At 37.7% G+C, this 19,239-nt stretch overlaps 2 protein-coding genes across 2 annotated transcripts; one reads left to right on the plus strand and one right to left on the minus strand.

Annotated features, from left to right (window-relative positions):
* Positions 1 to 7,277: 7,277 nt before the first annotated feature.
* Positions 7,278 to 8,093, minus strand: LOC111022905 (uncharacterized). Its single transcript, XM_022300210.1, has one exon. The coding sequence runs from the start codon at positions 8,091 to 8,093 to the stop codon at positions 7,278 to 7,280; it is 816 nt and encodes a 271-aa protein (XP_022155902.1).
* Positions 8,094 to 10,401: 2,308 nt separating this feature from the next.
* HMG1 (hydroxy methylglutaryl CoA reductase 1) lies at positions 10,402 to 14,197 on the plus strand. Its single transcript, XM_022300197.2, has 4 exons — positions 10,402 to 11,507; positions 11,709 to 11,890; positions 13,006 to 13,352; positions 13,441 to 14,197. The coding sequence occupies exons 1-4, from the start codon at positions 10,504 to 10,506 to the stop codon at positions 13,681 to 13,683; spliced, it is 1,776 nt and encodes a 591-aa protein (XP_022155889.1). The 5' UTR covers positions 10,402 to 10,503; the 3' UTR covers positions 13,684 to 14,197.
* Positions 14,198 to 19,239: the final 5,042 nt, after the last annotated feature.

A 19,239-nucleotide genomic window follows, 5' to 3' on the forward strand; every position in this document is an offset into this window, starting at 1 on the left:
AGAAATTTTAATTAATCTTCTTGTGGAATTTTCAACCAATGTTGTTGAAGCCTTTTTGTAGGTCAAGTTTGATGACAATTCCTTTCCTTCTCCCTTTCTATTAATCTCACTAGCAATAAGGGAGACATGGTTAAGTCTTCCATAATGGCCTCTAACAATGATTTTGTACATGTAGGAAATAATGCTTATTAACTTGCAGTCATACATCAATTTAGTCTCCAATTATTATGAAATGGGATAAATGTCTCAGAAGGTGAAATTCATGATTTCATTCTTAAAAAAGTAAAAAAAAAATAAAAAGTTTATGAAGAGGATGTTTTAACCCTATAAAAATTAGGTTAATTAATGTCCTCCCTCGTTTTGGTGGCAATAATATGATGGGAGTGACTAGTGTTTTCATCCCCTCTCGAGGTCATTTTGACTTGCATCTTTGATGACAATAAATTTCTTCTCTAACGAAAATGGAAAGAATTAGGTAATTAAAATATATCATAAGAAAATAAAATTTTAATCGAAGAGAAGTAAATAAAGACTTAATCTTTGAATGATAATTTCATCCGAAGAGAGAAGGGTGCCTCTATTGAGCTTAGAACTTTGAAGATTAGAATTTTTTTTTTAAGCATATGTTGGAGCATAAGAATTTGTCAATGGGAGAGAGATGAAATATCTCCAAAGTTAGACCAATTGAATCCACGGGTACTTGGAGGGATATCATTAAGGAGATGAGATTATTGTATTGGATATATAATTTTTGTGTGGGGCCGATTTCTTTTAGACTATATAGAAATATTTGAATTCACCCCTAGAAAATATAAATCCCTAATTTCTTGTCAAAAAGAATACTCGTAAAAAGTTCGGAATCAGATTCCTGGTCAAATGATGAAAAAAAAAATTGATAGAGAGAGTTAAAAGAACTTTCCATCAAAAGAGTGTCTCTTGTAAATCCGATGACTTCTAAGGTAAACTAACCACTAATCGTATTAGAACTCTAAAGTGAAGCCAGAGTGAGCCTATCGATGTTACTAACATTATTGTCAAATAGAAAGAAAAAAAAAAGAATTCAAATTGGATTCTAGAACGAAACTACTAATATAGACTCTTTTCTTCTGCGAATTCAGACCTCTAACATTTTAAAGCGCCTTGAAGATTTTAAAATTAGAAATTCCAAAAAAATGAGGCCAACAAGTTTGGGATTCTCAAAGTAATTGGATTTACATATTTCCCTAACCTTTAATGTCATTTTCTTTGAAGGGCACTCTATTGGTCCCACCACTGCAAATGGATTAGATAGGTCTGCACATGGAGCAACCCATTAATTTAGGATTATCTATCTTTTTACATCCTTTTATGTCTGTAAATGGCTACCATATTGTTAGGAAAATAAATCTTTGTCCTCCTTTATCTTCTTTGAGTTGGGTGGGTATTGCAAAGGTTTCTTGGATTTTTAAAACACTGCTATTGTTGGTATTCGCTCAATCATCTCTAGTTTTGAAAGTGTATTGTTTCTATAGGTTCATCATCGACAAGGTTCATCATCGACAAGTTCCAAACAAGTTGCCTGACATTCAGGTATAATTATCCTTGATGTTCTCTATTTTTATTGTCATCTTGTGATGAACGATAAAGAATTCTTGAAGAGAAAACAAAATTGCATACCTTCTTCATGTTTTCCGTTTCAACCCTTTGTCGAAGATTTTCATAAACAAGTTTGTGTTTAATACTAGGTTAAAACTTTTATTTGATCTCACGTCGAATAATTTAATGATCTTTTCACAATATTTTTATTTATGTGTTAAGATACTAAAAGCGATTAACATCTAGACTTTTTATATGAAATTGAGTAATAATAACATCGAAGAGGACTTTTTATATGGTAACAATAACACAATAAATATGACTAAAAAAACACAATAAATAAAAACGATCTTACTCCATCCGCTGTCGATTATGTATTCTTTAGAGGTTTTAAAATGTTATCGTCATGGACATCAGTATTACATGTATTTGGATATTTCTCTTCAACTCCACGAAATTTAATTCATTATTTTTCACTAATAGTTGAAGGGAATTCTTCGAAGAAAAATGGATTATGGGAGTGTATGACTTAAACTATTGATTGGGTCGTGTGGATATATGTCTCTTTATCTGCCACATTTGGGATTCACAACCAAATGTGTCTTTGTTCTAACTACCGTGAAAGCTTCGTACAGAGTAGGCTGGTTCGCTTGAAGAGAATCTTTTCCTCTTCATTAACTCGATTTATTATACTATCGAAGTGAAATAAGGTATCTAAAGAAAAACATAGGCTAGACTCTATTAATAACAAGTAAATCATTTGGATGTAAAAAGTATTAATATTGTCTAAACTATGGGTATGGTATCACCAAACACCTTAATTAGGTTAAGGTCTAAGGAAAAAAAATTGTGCGACCCATGGGGCACGGTTTTAATGGTCATTTTCCTTTTTTAAACTCAAATAAGAAATTAAAATAAACTTTTCTTTTCTTTTCTTTTACGCATCGTTACTTTTAAGGCGACAAGGGCGAAAATTTAGAGCTATGTGTTAACTTGTTTATTCTTACCCTATATTTTTTTTATGGAACAGTTGTCATATCAATGGTGGATGAGATTTGTCGAACATAGCTCAGCGGTAATTGACATATATCTCAAATCAAAAGATTGTGAGTTCGATCTCTCATCCCCACATGTTGTGCTAAAAAAAATGGTGAAGGAGATTTACTAAGTTTTGTGTCAAACACAACAAACAAAGATAATAATGATGTAAATATGGGGAGATAAAAGAGTCAAAATATATTAAAAATATTTTTTTATTTTTAACTATTTAGTCGAGCTTGTGCTAGTCACTATTGTTACATTATGATGTAAAAGGACCAAAATGGATATAACCATATAGAATTTCAAAGATACAATATAAGTTATGTGTGATATTTGTTGTCTCAATTTATTTGAAGGATAGTCCTAGAACTAGTTTTCAGTAAATTCGATAGTTTACACATGTTGGGAATGACAATGAAAAATGTGTATTCACACCAAGTAATAATTTTTATTATTGCTTATATTTTTAAAATTTTAATAGAAATTTTATTTATATTTTAATTAATTATTTAAACGAATTAATTATTTAATGTTTTAATTAATTCATTCATTATGTTTTGCAAAGTTTTAATTAATTAATTCACTTAAAACGTTTTTATTTTCTTTCTTTTTAAAACTACACCAATGGTTGTTCTTGAGTGGGGATGAAAAACTAAATGTGAGCATGCTCTTCGATTCCATTCGGCTCCAGCGAGTGTACACCTAAGTTTGAAATTGTGTTGACTTGAGGAACTACCGACGTACAAACGATTTAGCACCATGGTCGTGTCGAAATTGCTTTCAAGCAATGATTCATCCACGACCACAACAATTGTTTTCGTCTAAATTCTTGATTCTATTCCAACAACATATACATCGTATATTTACCTAGCATGATTTGGAAATGAAGCAGAGGAAGGACAGGACAAAAAGACACACTTCTCATAATTTTGTGGAAATTTTAGGATAAACTACATAGTTTTCAATGGGATTGGGACAGCTTCAACTCTCAAAATTTCAGAGATACTATACACTATACAGGTACATTCAAGATTTCACCAAAAATAGGGTCCACAAACGTACCTTGTTGATGCATGGATTTCGGTCCTCCGATTCTCCTCATCGCACACACCAAACTTGATTATTCGGGACTAATACCTGCAAAATCAAATCGAAATAAACCGGTGTGAATCTAGTTACACGGGCTCCGATGCCTAAGTTAGCAAGAGAATAATGTGAAAGTAGTCAACTTCAGATGCCCTTACCTCTAGGGTTGGACTGCTACTTATAGCCGTGAAGTAGTTCCAGAACCTTCCGTAGCTAACCCTAATTCACAGTTGTAGGGCCTGGGTGAAATCGTTGATCGCAGACCGGAGACTTGTTGGTTAGGCTGTGGGCCGAGCAAGGGTCTGGACCGAGCCCTTCATGGCCTAGCGGGCTCCCCTCTGATCGCGACCTGTAGCTTGACTATCGTCGATTCTCGTTGCATAACAATTGCCCATATTCCCGATGCTTTCGATCTCATTGGGAGTATAGCTTTTGTCGTACTTATCTTGTCATGTCAGGCTCGTGACCAAGGAGAATGCAAGTTCCTCGGGGTTCGCACCGGGAATGCTTCACGTCTAACGGTCAAGGACCGTGGTCCGAGCCGATTGAGTTGTCGAATCATTGTGAGGCCCGTGGTACCCTAGTCGTAGTGAGTTGTCTCATGTTCATGAGACACAAGAAAGTGCATGTCGATTTTCCCTCTTCTTGCAAGGCCTGAGGCAACCTTCCATGCAATTGTCACATCTACAGTAGACCCGTGACCTTGAGATTACGGGGTTTTGGGTACTGAGCCGAGAAGTCACGAGAGTGTTGCATACCGTGTCCAGAAGTCATGAGGGTGTTGGATACTGAGCCGAGCACGCCTCGATCCGTTGGGTAAATACCTTTGGACCGAGAACCGTGCTTTGAGCTAAGGGCTATTTAAACGCCTTCATCCTTCCCATTTCTTGTCAACCTCCCTACAAGGTATTCTTCTCTTTGCTTTGCTTTTTGTTATGTTTTCTCTTATGGCTAGCATTAATTTCGAGTGGCCCTCCTCAGATGATGGGTCATCGTCACACCCTTCGTCAGAATCTCAATCCTATCGTCCGTTTTGGGTGGATAACTCCACTCTTATGGCGAGGGACCTGCGTCGCTTGCGTTCGAAATACCGTATCCCGGATTCGGTTAGCCTTCGTCTTCCGAATCTGGGAGAGAGTATTGATGGTTCTTTCCAGGTGAAGTAGTATTTTATGCCTGATGTTCCAATTTGGAGTCCGCCTACCGTTGCCTCTTTTTCTTCAGAACTTTTTAGCTTTTAATCAAGTAGCTCCTTCCCAAATCGTCCCGAATGGGTGATCTACTTTGATCAGTTGCTTTATTTTGTGGTCGTAGCTCAGGGGCGAGCAGCCTCTAACCTCCGCGGACTTTATGTCGCTTTATTACCTCAAACACAGCCCCGAGGATAACTTTCATTTTTACGTTAGTTCTCGAAACCAAGTTCTTGTTATGGGTCCCTCCTTAGTGAAGCATTGGAAGAATGAATGGTTCTTTGTCAGTGGTGACTGGTTAGCCCGTGACGAGAGAGAGTTGTATTTTCCCGTCCCGACCGAGTGTAGGGAGTTGGGTAAGTAGCTTCCGAGCTCTATCGGGACTTTCGTAGAAATCGATTGTGATATTACTTTTCCTTGTTGGTAGTTTCCTGCAATTGTGAGCTTACTGTCGAGGCGTCCACTTTTTTTTATGATACTGTTATCCAGCTACCAGATATCGAGTGTTGGGGCCCAGATTTGGTTACGGAGCAAAACTTAGTGGATTTTGGCTTGGCTCTCCCACATAACCCTCTAGGTTTTTGTCGAAATCTTCTTTTCATTTTGCATGAACGTCGCTTTTTACCCTTATCTCTATTTGTAGAAATGTCGAGACAGAGTGCTTCCTTGTATGAAAGAGAACGCCGTCGAAACACCCGAGGTTTGGGGGCCGGCTCTAGTCGGGCTTCAGATATCGAAGTGACTGATTTGGCCTAGGAGGGACTCCCTTCACAACATGCTCGATCTCCATGCCTCCGACAGCTTTGAGGCGTTCCGCCCGACTTCATGGGACGTCTATCCCGTTCTCCCCTCGAGGTCATCCAGGGAGCTCCTCTAAAGCCTCAATCTTCCCTTTCTCTGGCCCGTATAATGCCGATGCTAATGGGACAACTTACCTAGAAAGAACATTTAGTCTTTGGCAGGGCCTCGATGACTCATCGAGCGGGTCAGATTTTGGCATGTCAAATCCTCAGCACAGCATCAGTACGTGCCTTAGCGATCTCCATCAGGTGAGCGCTTTGTAGTTTCAAGTATTTGTCATAGCATCTTCTCCTAATGTCGAATTCTATCCTTGGAAGATTTTCAATCGTTTGGTGGTATTCTCGGGTCGGGTTGCTGATGAAATTAACCACCTTTGCTGCCACTATGCCCCTCGGGAGGAGCTGGAACAGGCCATTTCTTCCTTGAACCAGGTTAACAGCCTTCTGGAGAGTACCCAACGTGAGTTGGAAACAGAGAAGAGAAAATCTCGAGACGAGCTGGCTAACCTGAAGGGGAGACTTGACGAGGCCAACGCTCGGCTCTCTAACTCTGAATTCTTGGCCGAGAATTCAAGAAAACTCAAGAGTACGTCAACCTGCAAAATTCTGCCATGGAGTGCGGCGTTTCTCTCTTCGCCAGGTTTCTACCCAGCACCCTGACATTGACTTTTCCTTCCTCCCGGAGCGTTTTAAAGTCGAGCGTGATGCTCCTGACGACATAGATGACGACGACTACGAGTAATAGGGTAGCTTGAGCGAGTTGCTTTACTGTGTTTAGCGTCCGGTTGACTTTTATGTGCTTTGTCACTACCTTCACTTGTATTTCTTTTTGGAATTATCAATTAACCCTCTTACCAATCAATTATTGGCTTACGGCTCTAACTCTGATGGAGTTTTGTTGCTTTCATTTCCATAGGTTTCTAACCTTTTGACCATAGCCAATGGTTTTATACCCGTTGTCGTCTTTGGCTTTTTACTCCATCTCATGTTTTAACCGTGCTAGATCAATCGACCCGCTTCTGGTTTGGCCGTGTTGAAATTGTTTAATTATTCTTTCCAAATATGTCGATTAAAGTAGATTCGTGTCCCATCGCACCTGGTCGGCACCGAGCGGTGGTCGGACCCGAGCCCTACTCAACCGAAAATAAGACCCATTGATAAAAATAAGCTACCAAATGATTATCTCATAGTTCAAAATTGTCGATTAATGTAGATTTGTGTCCCATCGCACCTGGTCGGCGCCGAGCAGTGGTGGGACCTGAGCCCTGCTCGGCCTGTTCGGCTCAAGTTGGTTTTACCGTTGCCGAGTAGAGTTGGTTTTACGAAGCTTGCATCGCCGAGTAGTCGGTACCTATTGCCCCCTACTCTCAAGGTAGTGTATTGTCGATATCTTTTGAGAGTACGCTTGTAGACGAGGCAAGGTGTTTTATCAAAGTCGCTTGGCATCCCGTTTTGGATTTAGAAGACATAGTTGATAGGGAACCAAGCAAATGGATACTTTATTGAATAAAAGAAACAAAAATTAGAAATCTTGCTAAAAGTAGAAAAACAAAAACAACCACACTTGAAAGGAAAAAAGTAAAGATCAACGGCCCCCCTTAGTAGAAGTCCTGTCGTTGCCCTTCATTGAGGTATAGTAGCACTCCCGCGACACTCGTTGCTCTCCCTTAATCTCTCCTACTCCACCCGGTGTTGGGAACTTCATGGACTGGTGGTATGTGGATGGTATCGCTTTGAGCATATGCATTGTCAGTCTTCCCAATATTGCGTTGTAGGAGGATTTGTAGTCAACGACCAAAAATTCCACCATCTTGGTGACACTTTTCGGTCCACTTCCGAACGTTACAGGCGACTCTATCCTCCCCTCGAGAATGACCAACGGTGTTGGGTTGCTCTTAAGCACCTTTTCTCCTACATCCATGACTTTGTAGGCTGTCCAGGAGATAATATCTGCTGAGTTGCCCCCATCCACCAAAATTCGATGTACTTTCACGTTTGCTATCTTCAGAGTGATAACTAGCGCATCGTTATGAGGGTGGAGGAGGTGAGTTGCCTCGTCCTTTGAAAACTCAATCGTCGCAGACCGGTCTGCAATATACGTATAGTAGACCTCATTGTGTCCGAGGTTCGTCCTAGCTTCTCGCACATCTACCTTTATTTTTCTCCCGGATTCACTTTCTATTGGGCCTCCCATTATAGTTTGAATCTCTCGAGCAGGTGACTTGTCGTTCTCGCCGTTTTGTGTCACTTTAGGATCCTCTACGTACTCTTTGAGGTAGCCCCTTCGGATGAGCCCTTCCACTTCTTCCTTGAGGTCAAAACAATCCTGAGTTGCATGGCCGTGATCCCGGTGGAAAAGCCAATATCGGCCTTTACTTCGTTTAGTTGACGGTGCCTTCATCCTCTCTGGCCATTTAAGTAACTTTTGGTCTTTGATCTCATTAGTACTTGCCCGAATGGAACGGTGGTCAGTGTATACTTTTCGAATTTTCGGGGTGGATCTTTCTGGCTACTCCGATCTCTCTTCTCCCATCTCGACCCTTGTGGCTTGTCTCCCGACCTCTCCCCCTTTTGGTCGGATCGCTTTCCGTCTGGCTCCCTTTTTGAGTAAAAGAATTCACCAACGCTCATGTACCTCTGAGCTCGACTCAGTGCCTCTGAGAAAGTACTCGGTGTCTTCTTTCCGAACGAAAATGACAAATGCTCATCCTTGACGCCGGACATGAAGGCCAGCAGAGATACAGCGTCTGTAAGGCCTTCCACCTGCAGCTTTTCCTCGTTGAACCAAGCTACATAGTCGTGTAGACTCTCTGCCATTCTTTGTTTAATAGTTAAAAGATAAGCCACGGGTCGGCTCCAACACCGTCCCACTACAAACTGGGTCACGAATGCTCTAGTCAGACTTTTGAAACTCGAGATTGACCCTCGTTTTAATTGTTGGAACCATATTCTGGCTGACTCGTTTAATGTAGTCGAGAACACCCGGCACCTGACCGCCTCTGACACTCCGTAGATATTCATCCATTCCCAATAAGCATCTAGATGGTCCACTAGGTCGGTCGTCCCGTCGAACTGTTTCACCGTGGGTAGTTTGAATTTTGGAGGGACCTTCTCTTTCATGATCTCCTTCGTGAATGGTGAGTCAGCTTGATCCAGTAGTTCTTCGAGGTCGAATTACTTCTCCTTTTGGTTTTGTCGCTTCTCTGACAACTCTGGCTGATCCGTCGGTTTGCCTTTGTCGAGGTCTATTGGCTCAGAGTTTCGGTTATCCTGGTTGTTCTTGGCACCATTTGGTATCGAGGATTTATGTTGCTTTTTGATCTTCTGGGAGTCGAAGATCCGGATTCGTCGCCTGGTGTTTCCACCTATCCGCAACTTGCTCCCTGCACTGTTTGTTGATTCCTCAGCCTCGCTTTGTGTTGAGCCCTTCCCTTTCCTCGGGTCTCTGACAAGGGGTACCTCATCGGGCTCTTATTGCTCGAATTGTCGAAGGACTTAGGTCATTCGTTGCAGCATGCCCTCTACCTTGTCTTCCAAGACCGCGAACTGCTTTTGGAGTGGCTCAGGGGTCGTTATTGCATGTGCCTTGGGCAACCCCTCCTGACGTTCCGGGTTTAACTGGCTGGTCCCATCCTTGGATCCAACGACCTGGGGGTCGTCCAAGTTCAACCTCCTCTTGGCAGAGCAGTTATCATCAGAGCGTCGTGGAATCCTTTCTGGTGTCATGTTGCTCGACTGGATGCTTTAAATCGTCTCCACATACGGCGCCAATTGTTGATGCGTGGATTTCGATCCTCCGATTCTTCTCCTCGCACACACCAAACTTGATTATTCGGGACTAATACCTGCAAAACCAAATCGAACTAAACCGATGTGACTCTAGTCACACGGGCTCCGATGTCTAAGTTAGCAAGAGAATAATGTGAAAGTGGTCAACTTCAGATGCCCTTACCTCTAGGGTTGGACTGCTACTTATAGCCGTGAAGTAGTTCCAGAACCTTCCGTAGCTAACTCTAATTCACAGTTGCAGGGCCTGGGTGAAATCGTTGATCACAGACGGGAGACTTGTTGGCTGAGCCGTGGGCCGAGCAGGGGTCGGGACCGAGCCCTTCGTGGCCCAGCGGGCTCCCCTCCGATCGCGACCTGTAGCTCGACTATCGTCGATTCTCGTTGCATAACAATTGCCCCTACTCTCAATGCAATGCTTTCGATCTCATTGGGAGTATAGGAAAGGTCGTTTGGGCTGGATTGTGACTTGTGAGAGACAATAATGAAATCTTTTTTTCTTGAGGCTCCAAAGCTGAGACGTCTGGTAGAATGTTTGACTCCTTGCACCAGAACGTCTCGACCAGAATGTTTGGCTTCTTGTGCCAGAAGCGATTTATGCTGTATATTCTTATAATCGAACTTCGTCGATTGAGTTGAACAAGAGTAGAAGGCTTGTATCTAAGACTTAGGTGATGTCATAAACCACTTACACGTATTAGAAAGATCATAAGAAGATGGAACATTCCTTGCTGGAAGAGAAATATCTGACATGGGTTCAGAATCAGTCTGAGGAGAGATTTATTCTTTTCCTCTTCAGGTTTTATATTTTTATTTTTGGGTAGAAAAAACCTTCCTTTGAAAAAGGGTTAATTTTTTGTGATAAAAATAAAATATAAAAAAAGGTTAATTTTTTTAATGCAAAAAAAAGGCTTTAAAATTCTCTCCCTCCCAATATTTCTGTCTGCCTTCCAGCCAAATCACCGGCCGAGACTCTTCTCTTCGTCCATTATTATTCTCTTTTCTCGCCGGAGTAAGAGTGCCCAATGGATCGGCGGCGTCCCCTCCGACCACCGCGTCCCACCGCCGTGCATGGCGGCGCTACTCGTACGTTCAATCGAAACCAACAAAACGCCCATCAACGCTCGAAAGCCCCACCGCCATCGCCATCGCCGTCGCCGAAAGCTTCCGATGCCCTCCCGCTTCCTCTGTATCTCACCAACACAATCTTCTTCACTCTGTTCTTCTCCGTCGCTTATTATCTTCTCCATCGATGGCGCGATAAGATCCGAAACTCTACGCCTCTTCACGTCGTCACGCTCTCCGAGATCGCCGCCATTGTTTCTCTCATGGCTTCCTTCATCTATCTACTTGGCTTCTTCGGCATCGACTTTGTGCAATCTTTCATAGCGCGTTCCTCTCACGATGCGTGGGATCTCGACGACGAAATTGATCAGACGCTTCTCATTGACAACAATCGATATGCTCCTCCTCCTCCTTGTGCCTCTGCCATCACTTTGCCGCCCAAATTGGCCGTCGCCGAGCCGTTGGATTTAGCGCCTCTGCCGGAAGAGGACGAGGAAATTGTTAAGATGGTTGTCGATGGTTCTATCCCGTCGTATTCTCTGGAATCGAAACTTGGGGATCCTAAGAGGGCGGCCTCCATTCGCCGTGAGGCACTCCAGAGGATGACGGGAAGGTCCATCTATGGGCTGCCTTTTGAAGGATTTGATTATGAGTCTATTCTAGGGCAGTGCTGCGAAATGCCGGTTGGATATGTGCAGATTCCGGTGGGAATCGCGGGTCCTTTGCTGCTCGATGGATTCGAGTACTCGGTGCCGATGGCGACGACGGAGGGTTGCTTGGTGGCGAGTACCAACAGAGGCTGCAAAGCGATCTATGCGTCTGGTGGAGCTTCCAGCATGTTGCTGAAGGATGGGATGACCAGAGCGCCGGTTGTAAGGTTTGGCAGCGCAAAAAGGGCATCGGAGTTGAAGTTTTTCTTGGAAGATCCACACCATTTCGATACCTTGGCCGTCGTTTTCAATAGGTAAAATTTGTCATGATTTTATCAATTGCCGCTTTCTTCGTTTGGCTCGAATTTGAATCCTGTATTTGTTATTATTTTTGGATGAACGGAAAGATCAATGTATTACAGAAATCTGAAAAGAAAATAGAGGTTTCAGAGTGGCTAAAAGTTGTCCTATCAAGATATGATATAGCCCATTTGTATTCGTTTCCTGTTTTGCAGGTCTAGTAGATTTGCTCGGCTCCAAAGTATTCGCTGCTCTATTGCTGGGAAGAATCTTTACATAAGATTTTGTTGCAGCACAGGCGATGCCATGGGGATGAATATGGTGTCTAAGGGGGTTCAGAATGTGCTTGATTTTCTTCAACATGATTTCTCAGACATGGAAGTCATTGGTATCTCTGGTTGGTACTTCACTTTTCTCCTCGTTTCGTACTTCTCCCTTTTTTAGTGCTCCCTGGTCCCCTTCTTGATAGACTGTCAACTTCACGAATATATTGACCTTTCAATTTCGAGATTTGTCTCATTTTAGTTTATCTGTAATGAGTTTTACCTTTCATTTGACATTACCCCTTTTTTCGTTTTCTTTTTACTTGCAAGGGGATGGTTGATTATAGAAAACTCCATTGATATATTAAATACGTTATCTTGGGTAATTAAATCAAATTATCTCGTTTTGAAGTGATTTGATAGTAGAAAGACTAAAAGCTGAACTGAAATTTAAGACACTCTTTAATGTGAAATATAAGAATGTGCTTACAGATATAAGAAGTCGAACTGTAAGAATGCGATTATAGATATAAACTCAACTCATAAACTCAAATGTCAGATTTGTGAATTGAATGATGGATGAAGCAAATAAAATAGTTTTCCCTCCTCATCTCTCTGTCCTTACATCACAGTCACACACATTTATAATTGTAGATTCAGTCTAACTTGCCTACACCTTCAAGCTAAGAAAAGTTTCACAACCTCTCTCTTTCTCTCTCTCACTCTCATGTATAATTGTAGTTATAAACTAACTTATATCTTAAAGTAAAGAAATGTGCATACGGTCCTACTTGCCTTGGAAGTATTAGTTATTACAAGCTGATTCTTCCTCTCAAGTAATCTTAAGGAATGAGGATTGTTTTTAAGCCATTTCCAATTTACTTATTCTTTATTATGTTGGGCTATGGAGACATTAAAAAAAAAAGGTAATGGTTAGGCCATGGATTGGTTCTTACTAGCTTCTAATTTCTATACCATCTTTCATCTGATGGGCTGCTTGCTATAGCTTTGGGAATAATTTGATTATCTTATTGTCCTATATTATTTTCGTATGTATTTGCTTCAGGCATGATGTCAACTACTATTTTTGTTAACCCTATTATCTCCCTTAATCTCTACTTTTGTGAGTCAGTTTTCTGTTGGAACATGAATTTCCTACCATTTTTCACTGGTTCTGATTGTGAGAAATAAAATTTGATGAGGCAGTGTATATACTTCATTCTAAGTGACAGGCCTCTTCATTTGGCAGGAAACTTCTGTGCTGACAAGAAACCTGCTGCTGTAAATTGGATCGAAGGACGAGGAAAGTCTGTGGTTTGTGAGGCAGTAATAAAGGATGAGGTGGTCAGGAAGGTGTTGAAAACCAGCGTTGCAAGTCTAGTGGAGCTCAACATGCTTAAGAATCTAGCTGGATCAGCAATGGCTGGCGCTCTTGGCGGATTTAATGCTCATTCCAGCAATATTGTGTCTGCAATTTTCTTAGCAACTGGCCAAGATCCAGCACAAAATGTTGAGAGTTCTCAATGCATCACAATGATGGAACCTGCAAACAACGGAAGAGATTTGCACATCTCTGTCACAATGCCTTCCATTGAGGTTACTATATACATTGTATTCGGTGTTTTCACATATCCATTACATCCCAAACTTAACTCATTTTACTTTTCTTGTTTATTTTCTTTAGGTTGGTACCGTTGGCGGTGGAACCCAACTTGCATCTCAATCCGCATGCTTGAATCTTCTTGGGGTGAAAGGTGCTAGCAAAGAGTCTCCGGGATCGAACTCAAGGCTTTTAGCCACCATCGTGGCTGGCTCTGTTCTTGCAGGTGAGCTATCTCTCATGTCTGCTATAGCAGCTGGGCAACTGGTCAAAAGTCACATGAAATACAATAGATCTAGCAGAGACGTAACAAAACTTGAATCTTGAAAGGAAATAGTCAAGAAGTGGTGCGATCACAGAGAGTAATGAGAGGGGGAAAAATAAATTGATACTTTTTGGTGAAGTACTTGCAAAGAAAAAGTATGGGTGGTGGTTGGTTTGCATGTGATAAAACACAAAACAAATGCTGGCCTGGCTGGAAAGGTCCCCATTGAGGGAAGACATGTAACATGGTTGGATAAAACTGGATTCTGTCCCTTCATACAAACTGTTGTGGTGGTCCTGGAAGATAATTCGGTGTGTTGTCTGTCTGTTTCTTTTAGTTTTGGCTGACTTTTGAGAAATTTGATGATTTTTTCTTCTGTCGTTTTCTGTTGGTAGATTTATAGGCGATGGTGGGGGGATAAGGAGGGGGACGGGGTCAGTCTATGTATCATAATTATGTTTCTTGTACGTATTTGTTTGCTTTAAGTTATGTTGGTGGTTGTAACTTTGTTATGCTGTAAAAACTTTGACGACTTGATTATGATTCTGGTTCTGAAATTACTCTACTTTTTAATTCTTTATGCTTGTCCTGTATCAGTGTGTATTTGGGATTGAAAAATGATGCTGATCTATCCGCAGGATGTCTTGTTATTTCATGTTTTCTTTCTTTGTTTTGGCTTCTTGCCGGCACTGACTCTTTTCGTTTTAGGGATAATTTTGTCCTATATAGTTAAAATGCAAAGGTTTAAGTCCGGTTCGGGTACTTTCGACTTTCGACTTTGGTGCATCGAGTCTCTACGCTCTCAGTTTTTGTTCATCTTGGTCTTTATAATTTGAAGACATTGGGTTTACTTCTTGCACTTTTAAGAAAATGAATATTTTAGGCCCTTGTTTATCAGATTCTTTTTTGAAATATTGTCGTTATTTTGTCGTAGAAATTGTGTTAGTATTTTTCAAACAATGATCGTAGTGGTCAAAGTTTTTGAAAACATAAAGATTTTGTAGACAAAAATCGAAAGTACGGGGTTAAAATAAATGTCTTGGAAATGGAGTAGACTAGACAAATACTATAGAAACCTAATTAGGATATGGTGATGAAAATATCGAAGTCTCAATTTTATTTTATGAAAATAATAGGTAAAAGAATAATGTCAATGCATTTTCTGCAAAGACTATAAAAATAAAAAATTCGTAAAAAGATATTTAAATTAACAAATAAGTATTTCACTCTTAAATAAGTAAAAAGTGATTAATATTAATATTATGTTTATATTAATGACATTTTGTTGATTTTTTTTATACAATACTATACTATAGAAATGTTGATCTATCTTTCATTTTGATGTCAAACTTGAAATACATGAAAATATGGATGGAAATGTAGACATGTCAATAGATATTTAATATCCTACTGAGGGTCCGTTTGATAATCATTTTATTTTCTCTTTTTTATTTTTGGTTTTTGGTTTTCTGGGTTGTTACTGATTCAATTCTTGGTTTTTTGTTTTTCAAAAATGATTTTGAAGTTCTACGTAAATTTCAAAAAAAAAAAAAATTTAGAAAACACACTCCTCTTTCTCAAATTTTTTTTTCTCTCATATTTTATCTCTACCAAATTTCTCTCACTCTAAAATTTTTTTCTTCTTAAATTTCCCTCAATAAAATTTATTTTTCTCCCCCTAAAATTTTTATATTTTAAATATTTATTATTATTTATCTCTGTCTAAAATTTGAATCTTTATGTATTTTTATTATTATTTTTTTCTTAACAAATCACCCTCATTTCTCTCTCTAAAAAATTTAATATTTTCTTAAGTTTTCTCTCCCTACGATTTCGTTTTCTAAAATTTTTATTTTTCTTCGTAATCTATTTTCCTCTTAAAATCATATTTTAATTTTCTTTCCTTATAACTTTTATTTATCTTTTTATTTATTTATTTTCTCTAAAGTGTATTTTGATTCTTGTTTTTATCTTAAATTTTTTTTTCCGCTATCTTTTCCTCACAACTTTACTTTTCTCCTCCAAAATTTGTCACTTATTGTCTTTAAAATTTTTTTCACTAATTTTCTTTTTCTAAATTTGTTTGTTTATCTCTCCAAAATTTTTCTTTAAAAAGTTTATTTCCATCGGTCTAATCTTGTATTTTCGTGTCTCCACATGACAAAAATTTTCATAGGGTCAGCCCCTGCTCCAATAATATGAAATGCATGTTCCAAATCCGTCCCCGATTCCATTTTTTTAATAATTAATATATTTTTTATTAACATATTTACTAAATTGTGAATAAAATATTAAATTTTTTAAAAACTAATTATTTATAATAGTAAATAATAATTCTAAAAATAATTAACATATATTTATTACACTTTTTTTAATTCTAAGAATAACTAAAATTAATTACAAAATTGGTAATTTTTCCAGCGAATATCTCCATCCCCAAATAAGGATTCTTTAATCTGGTTCTCGATTCCCGAACTAAGGAACAACATAGAGAATATGGTAGACTAAAAAATTTCATGAGCATGAGAATGGGAGAGTATATCTTCACTCTCATCGCACACTAGTTTTAAAAACAGTTAAACCAAAAACCAAAAACCAAAAATGGTTATCAAACGGACGGTAAATGATCAAACTTTTCGTGGGCATTTGCTAGGTTCTTAAGAGTGACAAATTCACAAGGATTTCTGGTTTCCAAAGCTGGTAAAAGCTAATATTTTTCTCGATTTAATGACAAATTGATTTGGCAGCTGGAAATATCAAGAAGGTTAAAGGTTTTGTTGTGGAATGTTACACACGATGGGCTCAATAGTTGCCAAAAGTAAGAGTGGTGTGTACTTTGTAAAGATGATAGGGAAGACCCAATGCACCTTGTTTAGGATGAGTTTTTTAGTATTTTCAAGATTAGGTCGTGTTTCCCCAATAGGGACGAACTTTAGGCAAAGCGAATATCCTCTAGTCCAATGGGGATGGCGGAGTTGTTAAGGAAGTTGTGGTTCGAAAGAAGCAAAAGGGATCTTTCATGGAGAAGAGTTATACATGTCTTTTTGGAACTTGTTAATTTTTTTTTGGTCTTTGTGGTCCTCAATTACTAAAACTTTTTGTAATATTATGATATAACTCAAATATTTGTCTGACTTTTTTTTTGGTAGCGAGAATATCTCATCTTCCATTCTGTACGGTCTCATTTTGATAATGAAAGTTTTGATTTATTCACGTCTACCGATTTTGAATTATGTTTTGAGAATGCTAGCGTGGTATATTATTGTTCATACCAAAGGCCAACACGTGGCATCAATGATGACATGGCACTCCAACGGTCACATTATTGTTGACATGTCAAATGACGTGATACTCGATGATTGTCATCGACCAAATTTTGTTGACATAGTGGACGATTTGCTGACGTGGCAATGTGGATTCGATACGTAGCGACTTCGGCTAAAGCAACATTGACTCAGCACGAGTATTTGCTGAGATAGTGACTTCAAACCAATAATAATTAATGCGACACATGGTGCTATTTTGAAAAAAAAAGAGGATTTCATCTGCCACCCGTGTGCGTAGGCACGAGTTTGGGGTCTTTTTGTACTCGTCATCTCGTGCGTGGGTTCTCTTTCCTTATTGTCCATTCAATCTCTGTCCTTCATCTATTTTTACATACATCCAATTGCCTATCGTTAAACACTCAAAATTTATTCTAAGCCAAAATAATAATAATAATAATAATTATCATCTATAGTATATATAAAAGTCAGGATTCGAACAAACTTTTTTATCGTTTCTGCCCTTCATTTTTAACCCTTTTGAATATTAATTTGGAGGTAGATTGATCCTTTAACATGTAGCTGATTAAATTTGTTATAATTATTTATAAAAAAAATTGATATAACTACATGCATATATAACTATTTCGTAATTAATTAAGGTGAGATTAAATAATAAAGAAATGAATAGGGGTGGAAATAAATGCTTAAATTAAATATCGCTTCATATTCCAACATTTTGCCTTCAACTTAATACCATTTTCTAAATTATGACTGATTAAAGAAATTTGTCGGATTTTGGAAAATAGATTTGATTGAGATTTTTACTTTTTATTTATTTTAATAATTTAATAATGAATTTTTGAAAGTCAAGTGACGTGGACCACAATTTTTTTTAATTAGAGAACAAAAGTGGATTGTGAACATTTAAAAAAAAAGATTATGTACGTTTTAGATATTAAAGGGTTTAATAGAGGGAAATTAATACACTTTTATTATTAAAACAGATTAAAGAAATTCAACAGATTTTGAAAATTAAACTGACTATGGAAAAATTAATAGTAGTTCATATGGAAGTTTGTAAAATTTTCATATTTAAAGAAGAATGAGATGGAAAATTTAACAACGTTATCTCAAATTCAGAAAATCTACGAAATTAAAAAAATGTCTGTATCATCGTCATATTGTTCTATCAAAGAGTTGAAACCATTCAACAAAACATGGAGAATAAAAGTGAATATTTTTTGCAAAGGAAACATTCAAATCTTGTGAAGATAAGAATCTCAACATTCTGAAGTTTATTTTTGTCGATGAAGAGGTAGATTTTTTCTCAAAATCATTTTACGACATTTTGATCTGTTAATTTTAAATGTCAAAGTCATTTATTATTTCTTAATCATAATTTCCTACATTTTCTATAATTGCAAGGAACAAAAGTACAAGAGATCATGTTCACTAATGCACTGAAAAAAAGGAAATAGTATGAAAAAAAATCATAGTTCAAAAAACCCAATAACCCGACCAACCCAACCCAAATTGAAAGGGTTGGGTTGGGTTAGGAAATTTTTCGGTTTTGGTTGAATTGGAATTTCTGAGAATCGAAAATTCGGTTCGGTTCATGGATTAAACCAATTTTTGATCGATTTAATCCGAATCGAACCGAACATTAATAAATAAATAAATATATATATATACTAGTTTGATACCTTGTGCAAATGCACGAATATTTTCTATTTAACTTAATTTTACAATAACATAAATAAATGAGAAAAAACAATATTAGTATAATAATAACAATAATAAACAAAAAAAGAAAAAAATTAAGATGTATATATACAAACTTCATTAAAATATAGGTACTTTACTAATTTAATCATTTAATCTATGAATGTATTTAAATTGCATTGTTTCGTACCTCTTAAAGAATTTAATCATTTAATCTATAAATGTATTTAAATTGCATTGTTTCGTACCTCTTAAAGAATTTTATATTTGATTAAGAAATGTATAAATACTTTAATTTTTTATTTTAATGTTATTTTATCTAATTTTGGTACATTATTTTCTAAAAATATTTCGTTTGTTTATTAAAAATTCTAAAAAATTTTCAAACTAACATTTTGTTATATATTAAATATTTTAGTTTATACTAATTTAAATTCAAGTTAGTATATTCCAACTTTTTAGATTTCATACAAATTATTGTACATAATTAATTTATTAATTTACTATTTACAATTAATTAAAATTTTATGACCTTACACAAATTTTTTTTCAACAAAATCAACATGAACTTGTAATAGATCAATACATTATTATTATTTTCTCAAAAAACATTCTAAATACATAAAACAC

This window comes from Momordica charantia (genome assembly GCF_013281855.1).
Source record: "Momordica charantia cultivar OHB3-1 chromosome 8 unlocalized genomic scaffold, Mcharantia_2.0 BLBB01000008.1, whole genome shotgun sequence".
Classification (NCBI taxonomy): Eukaryota; Viridiplantae; Streptophyta; class Magnoliopsida; order Cucurbitales; family Cucurbitaceae; genus Momordica; species Momordica charantia.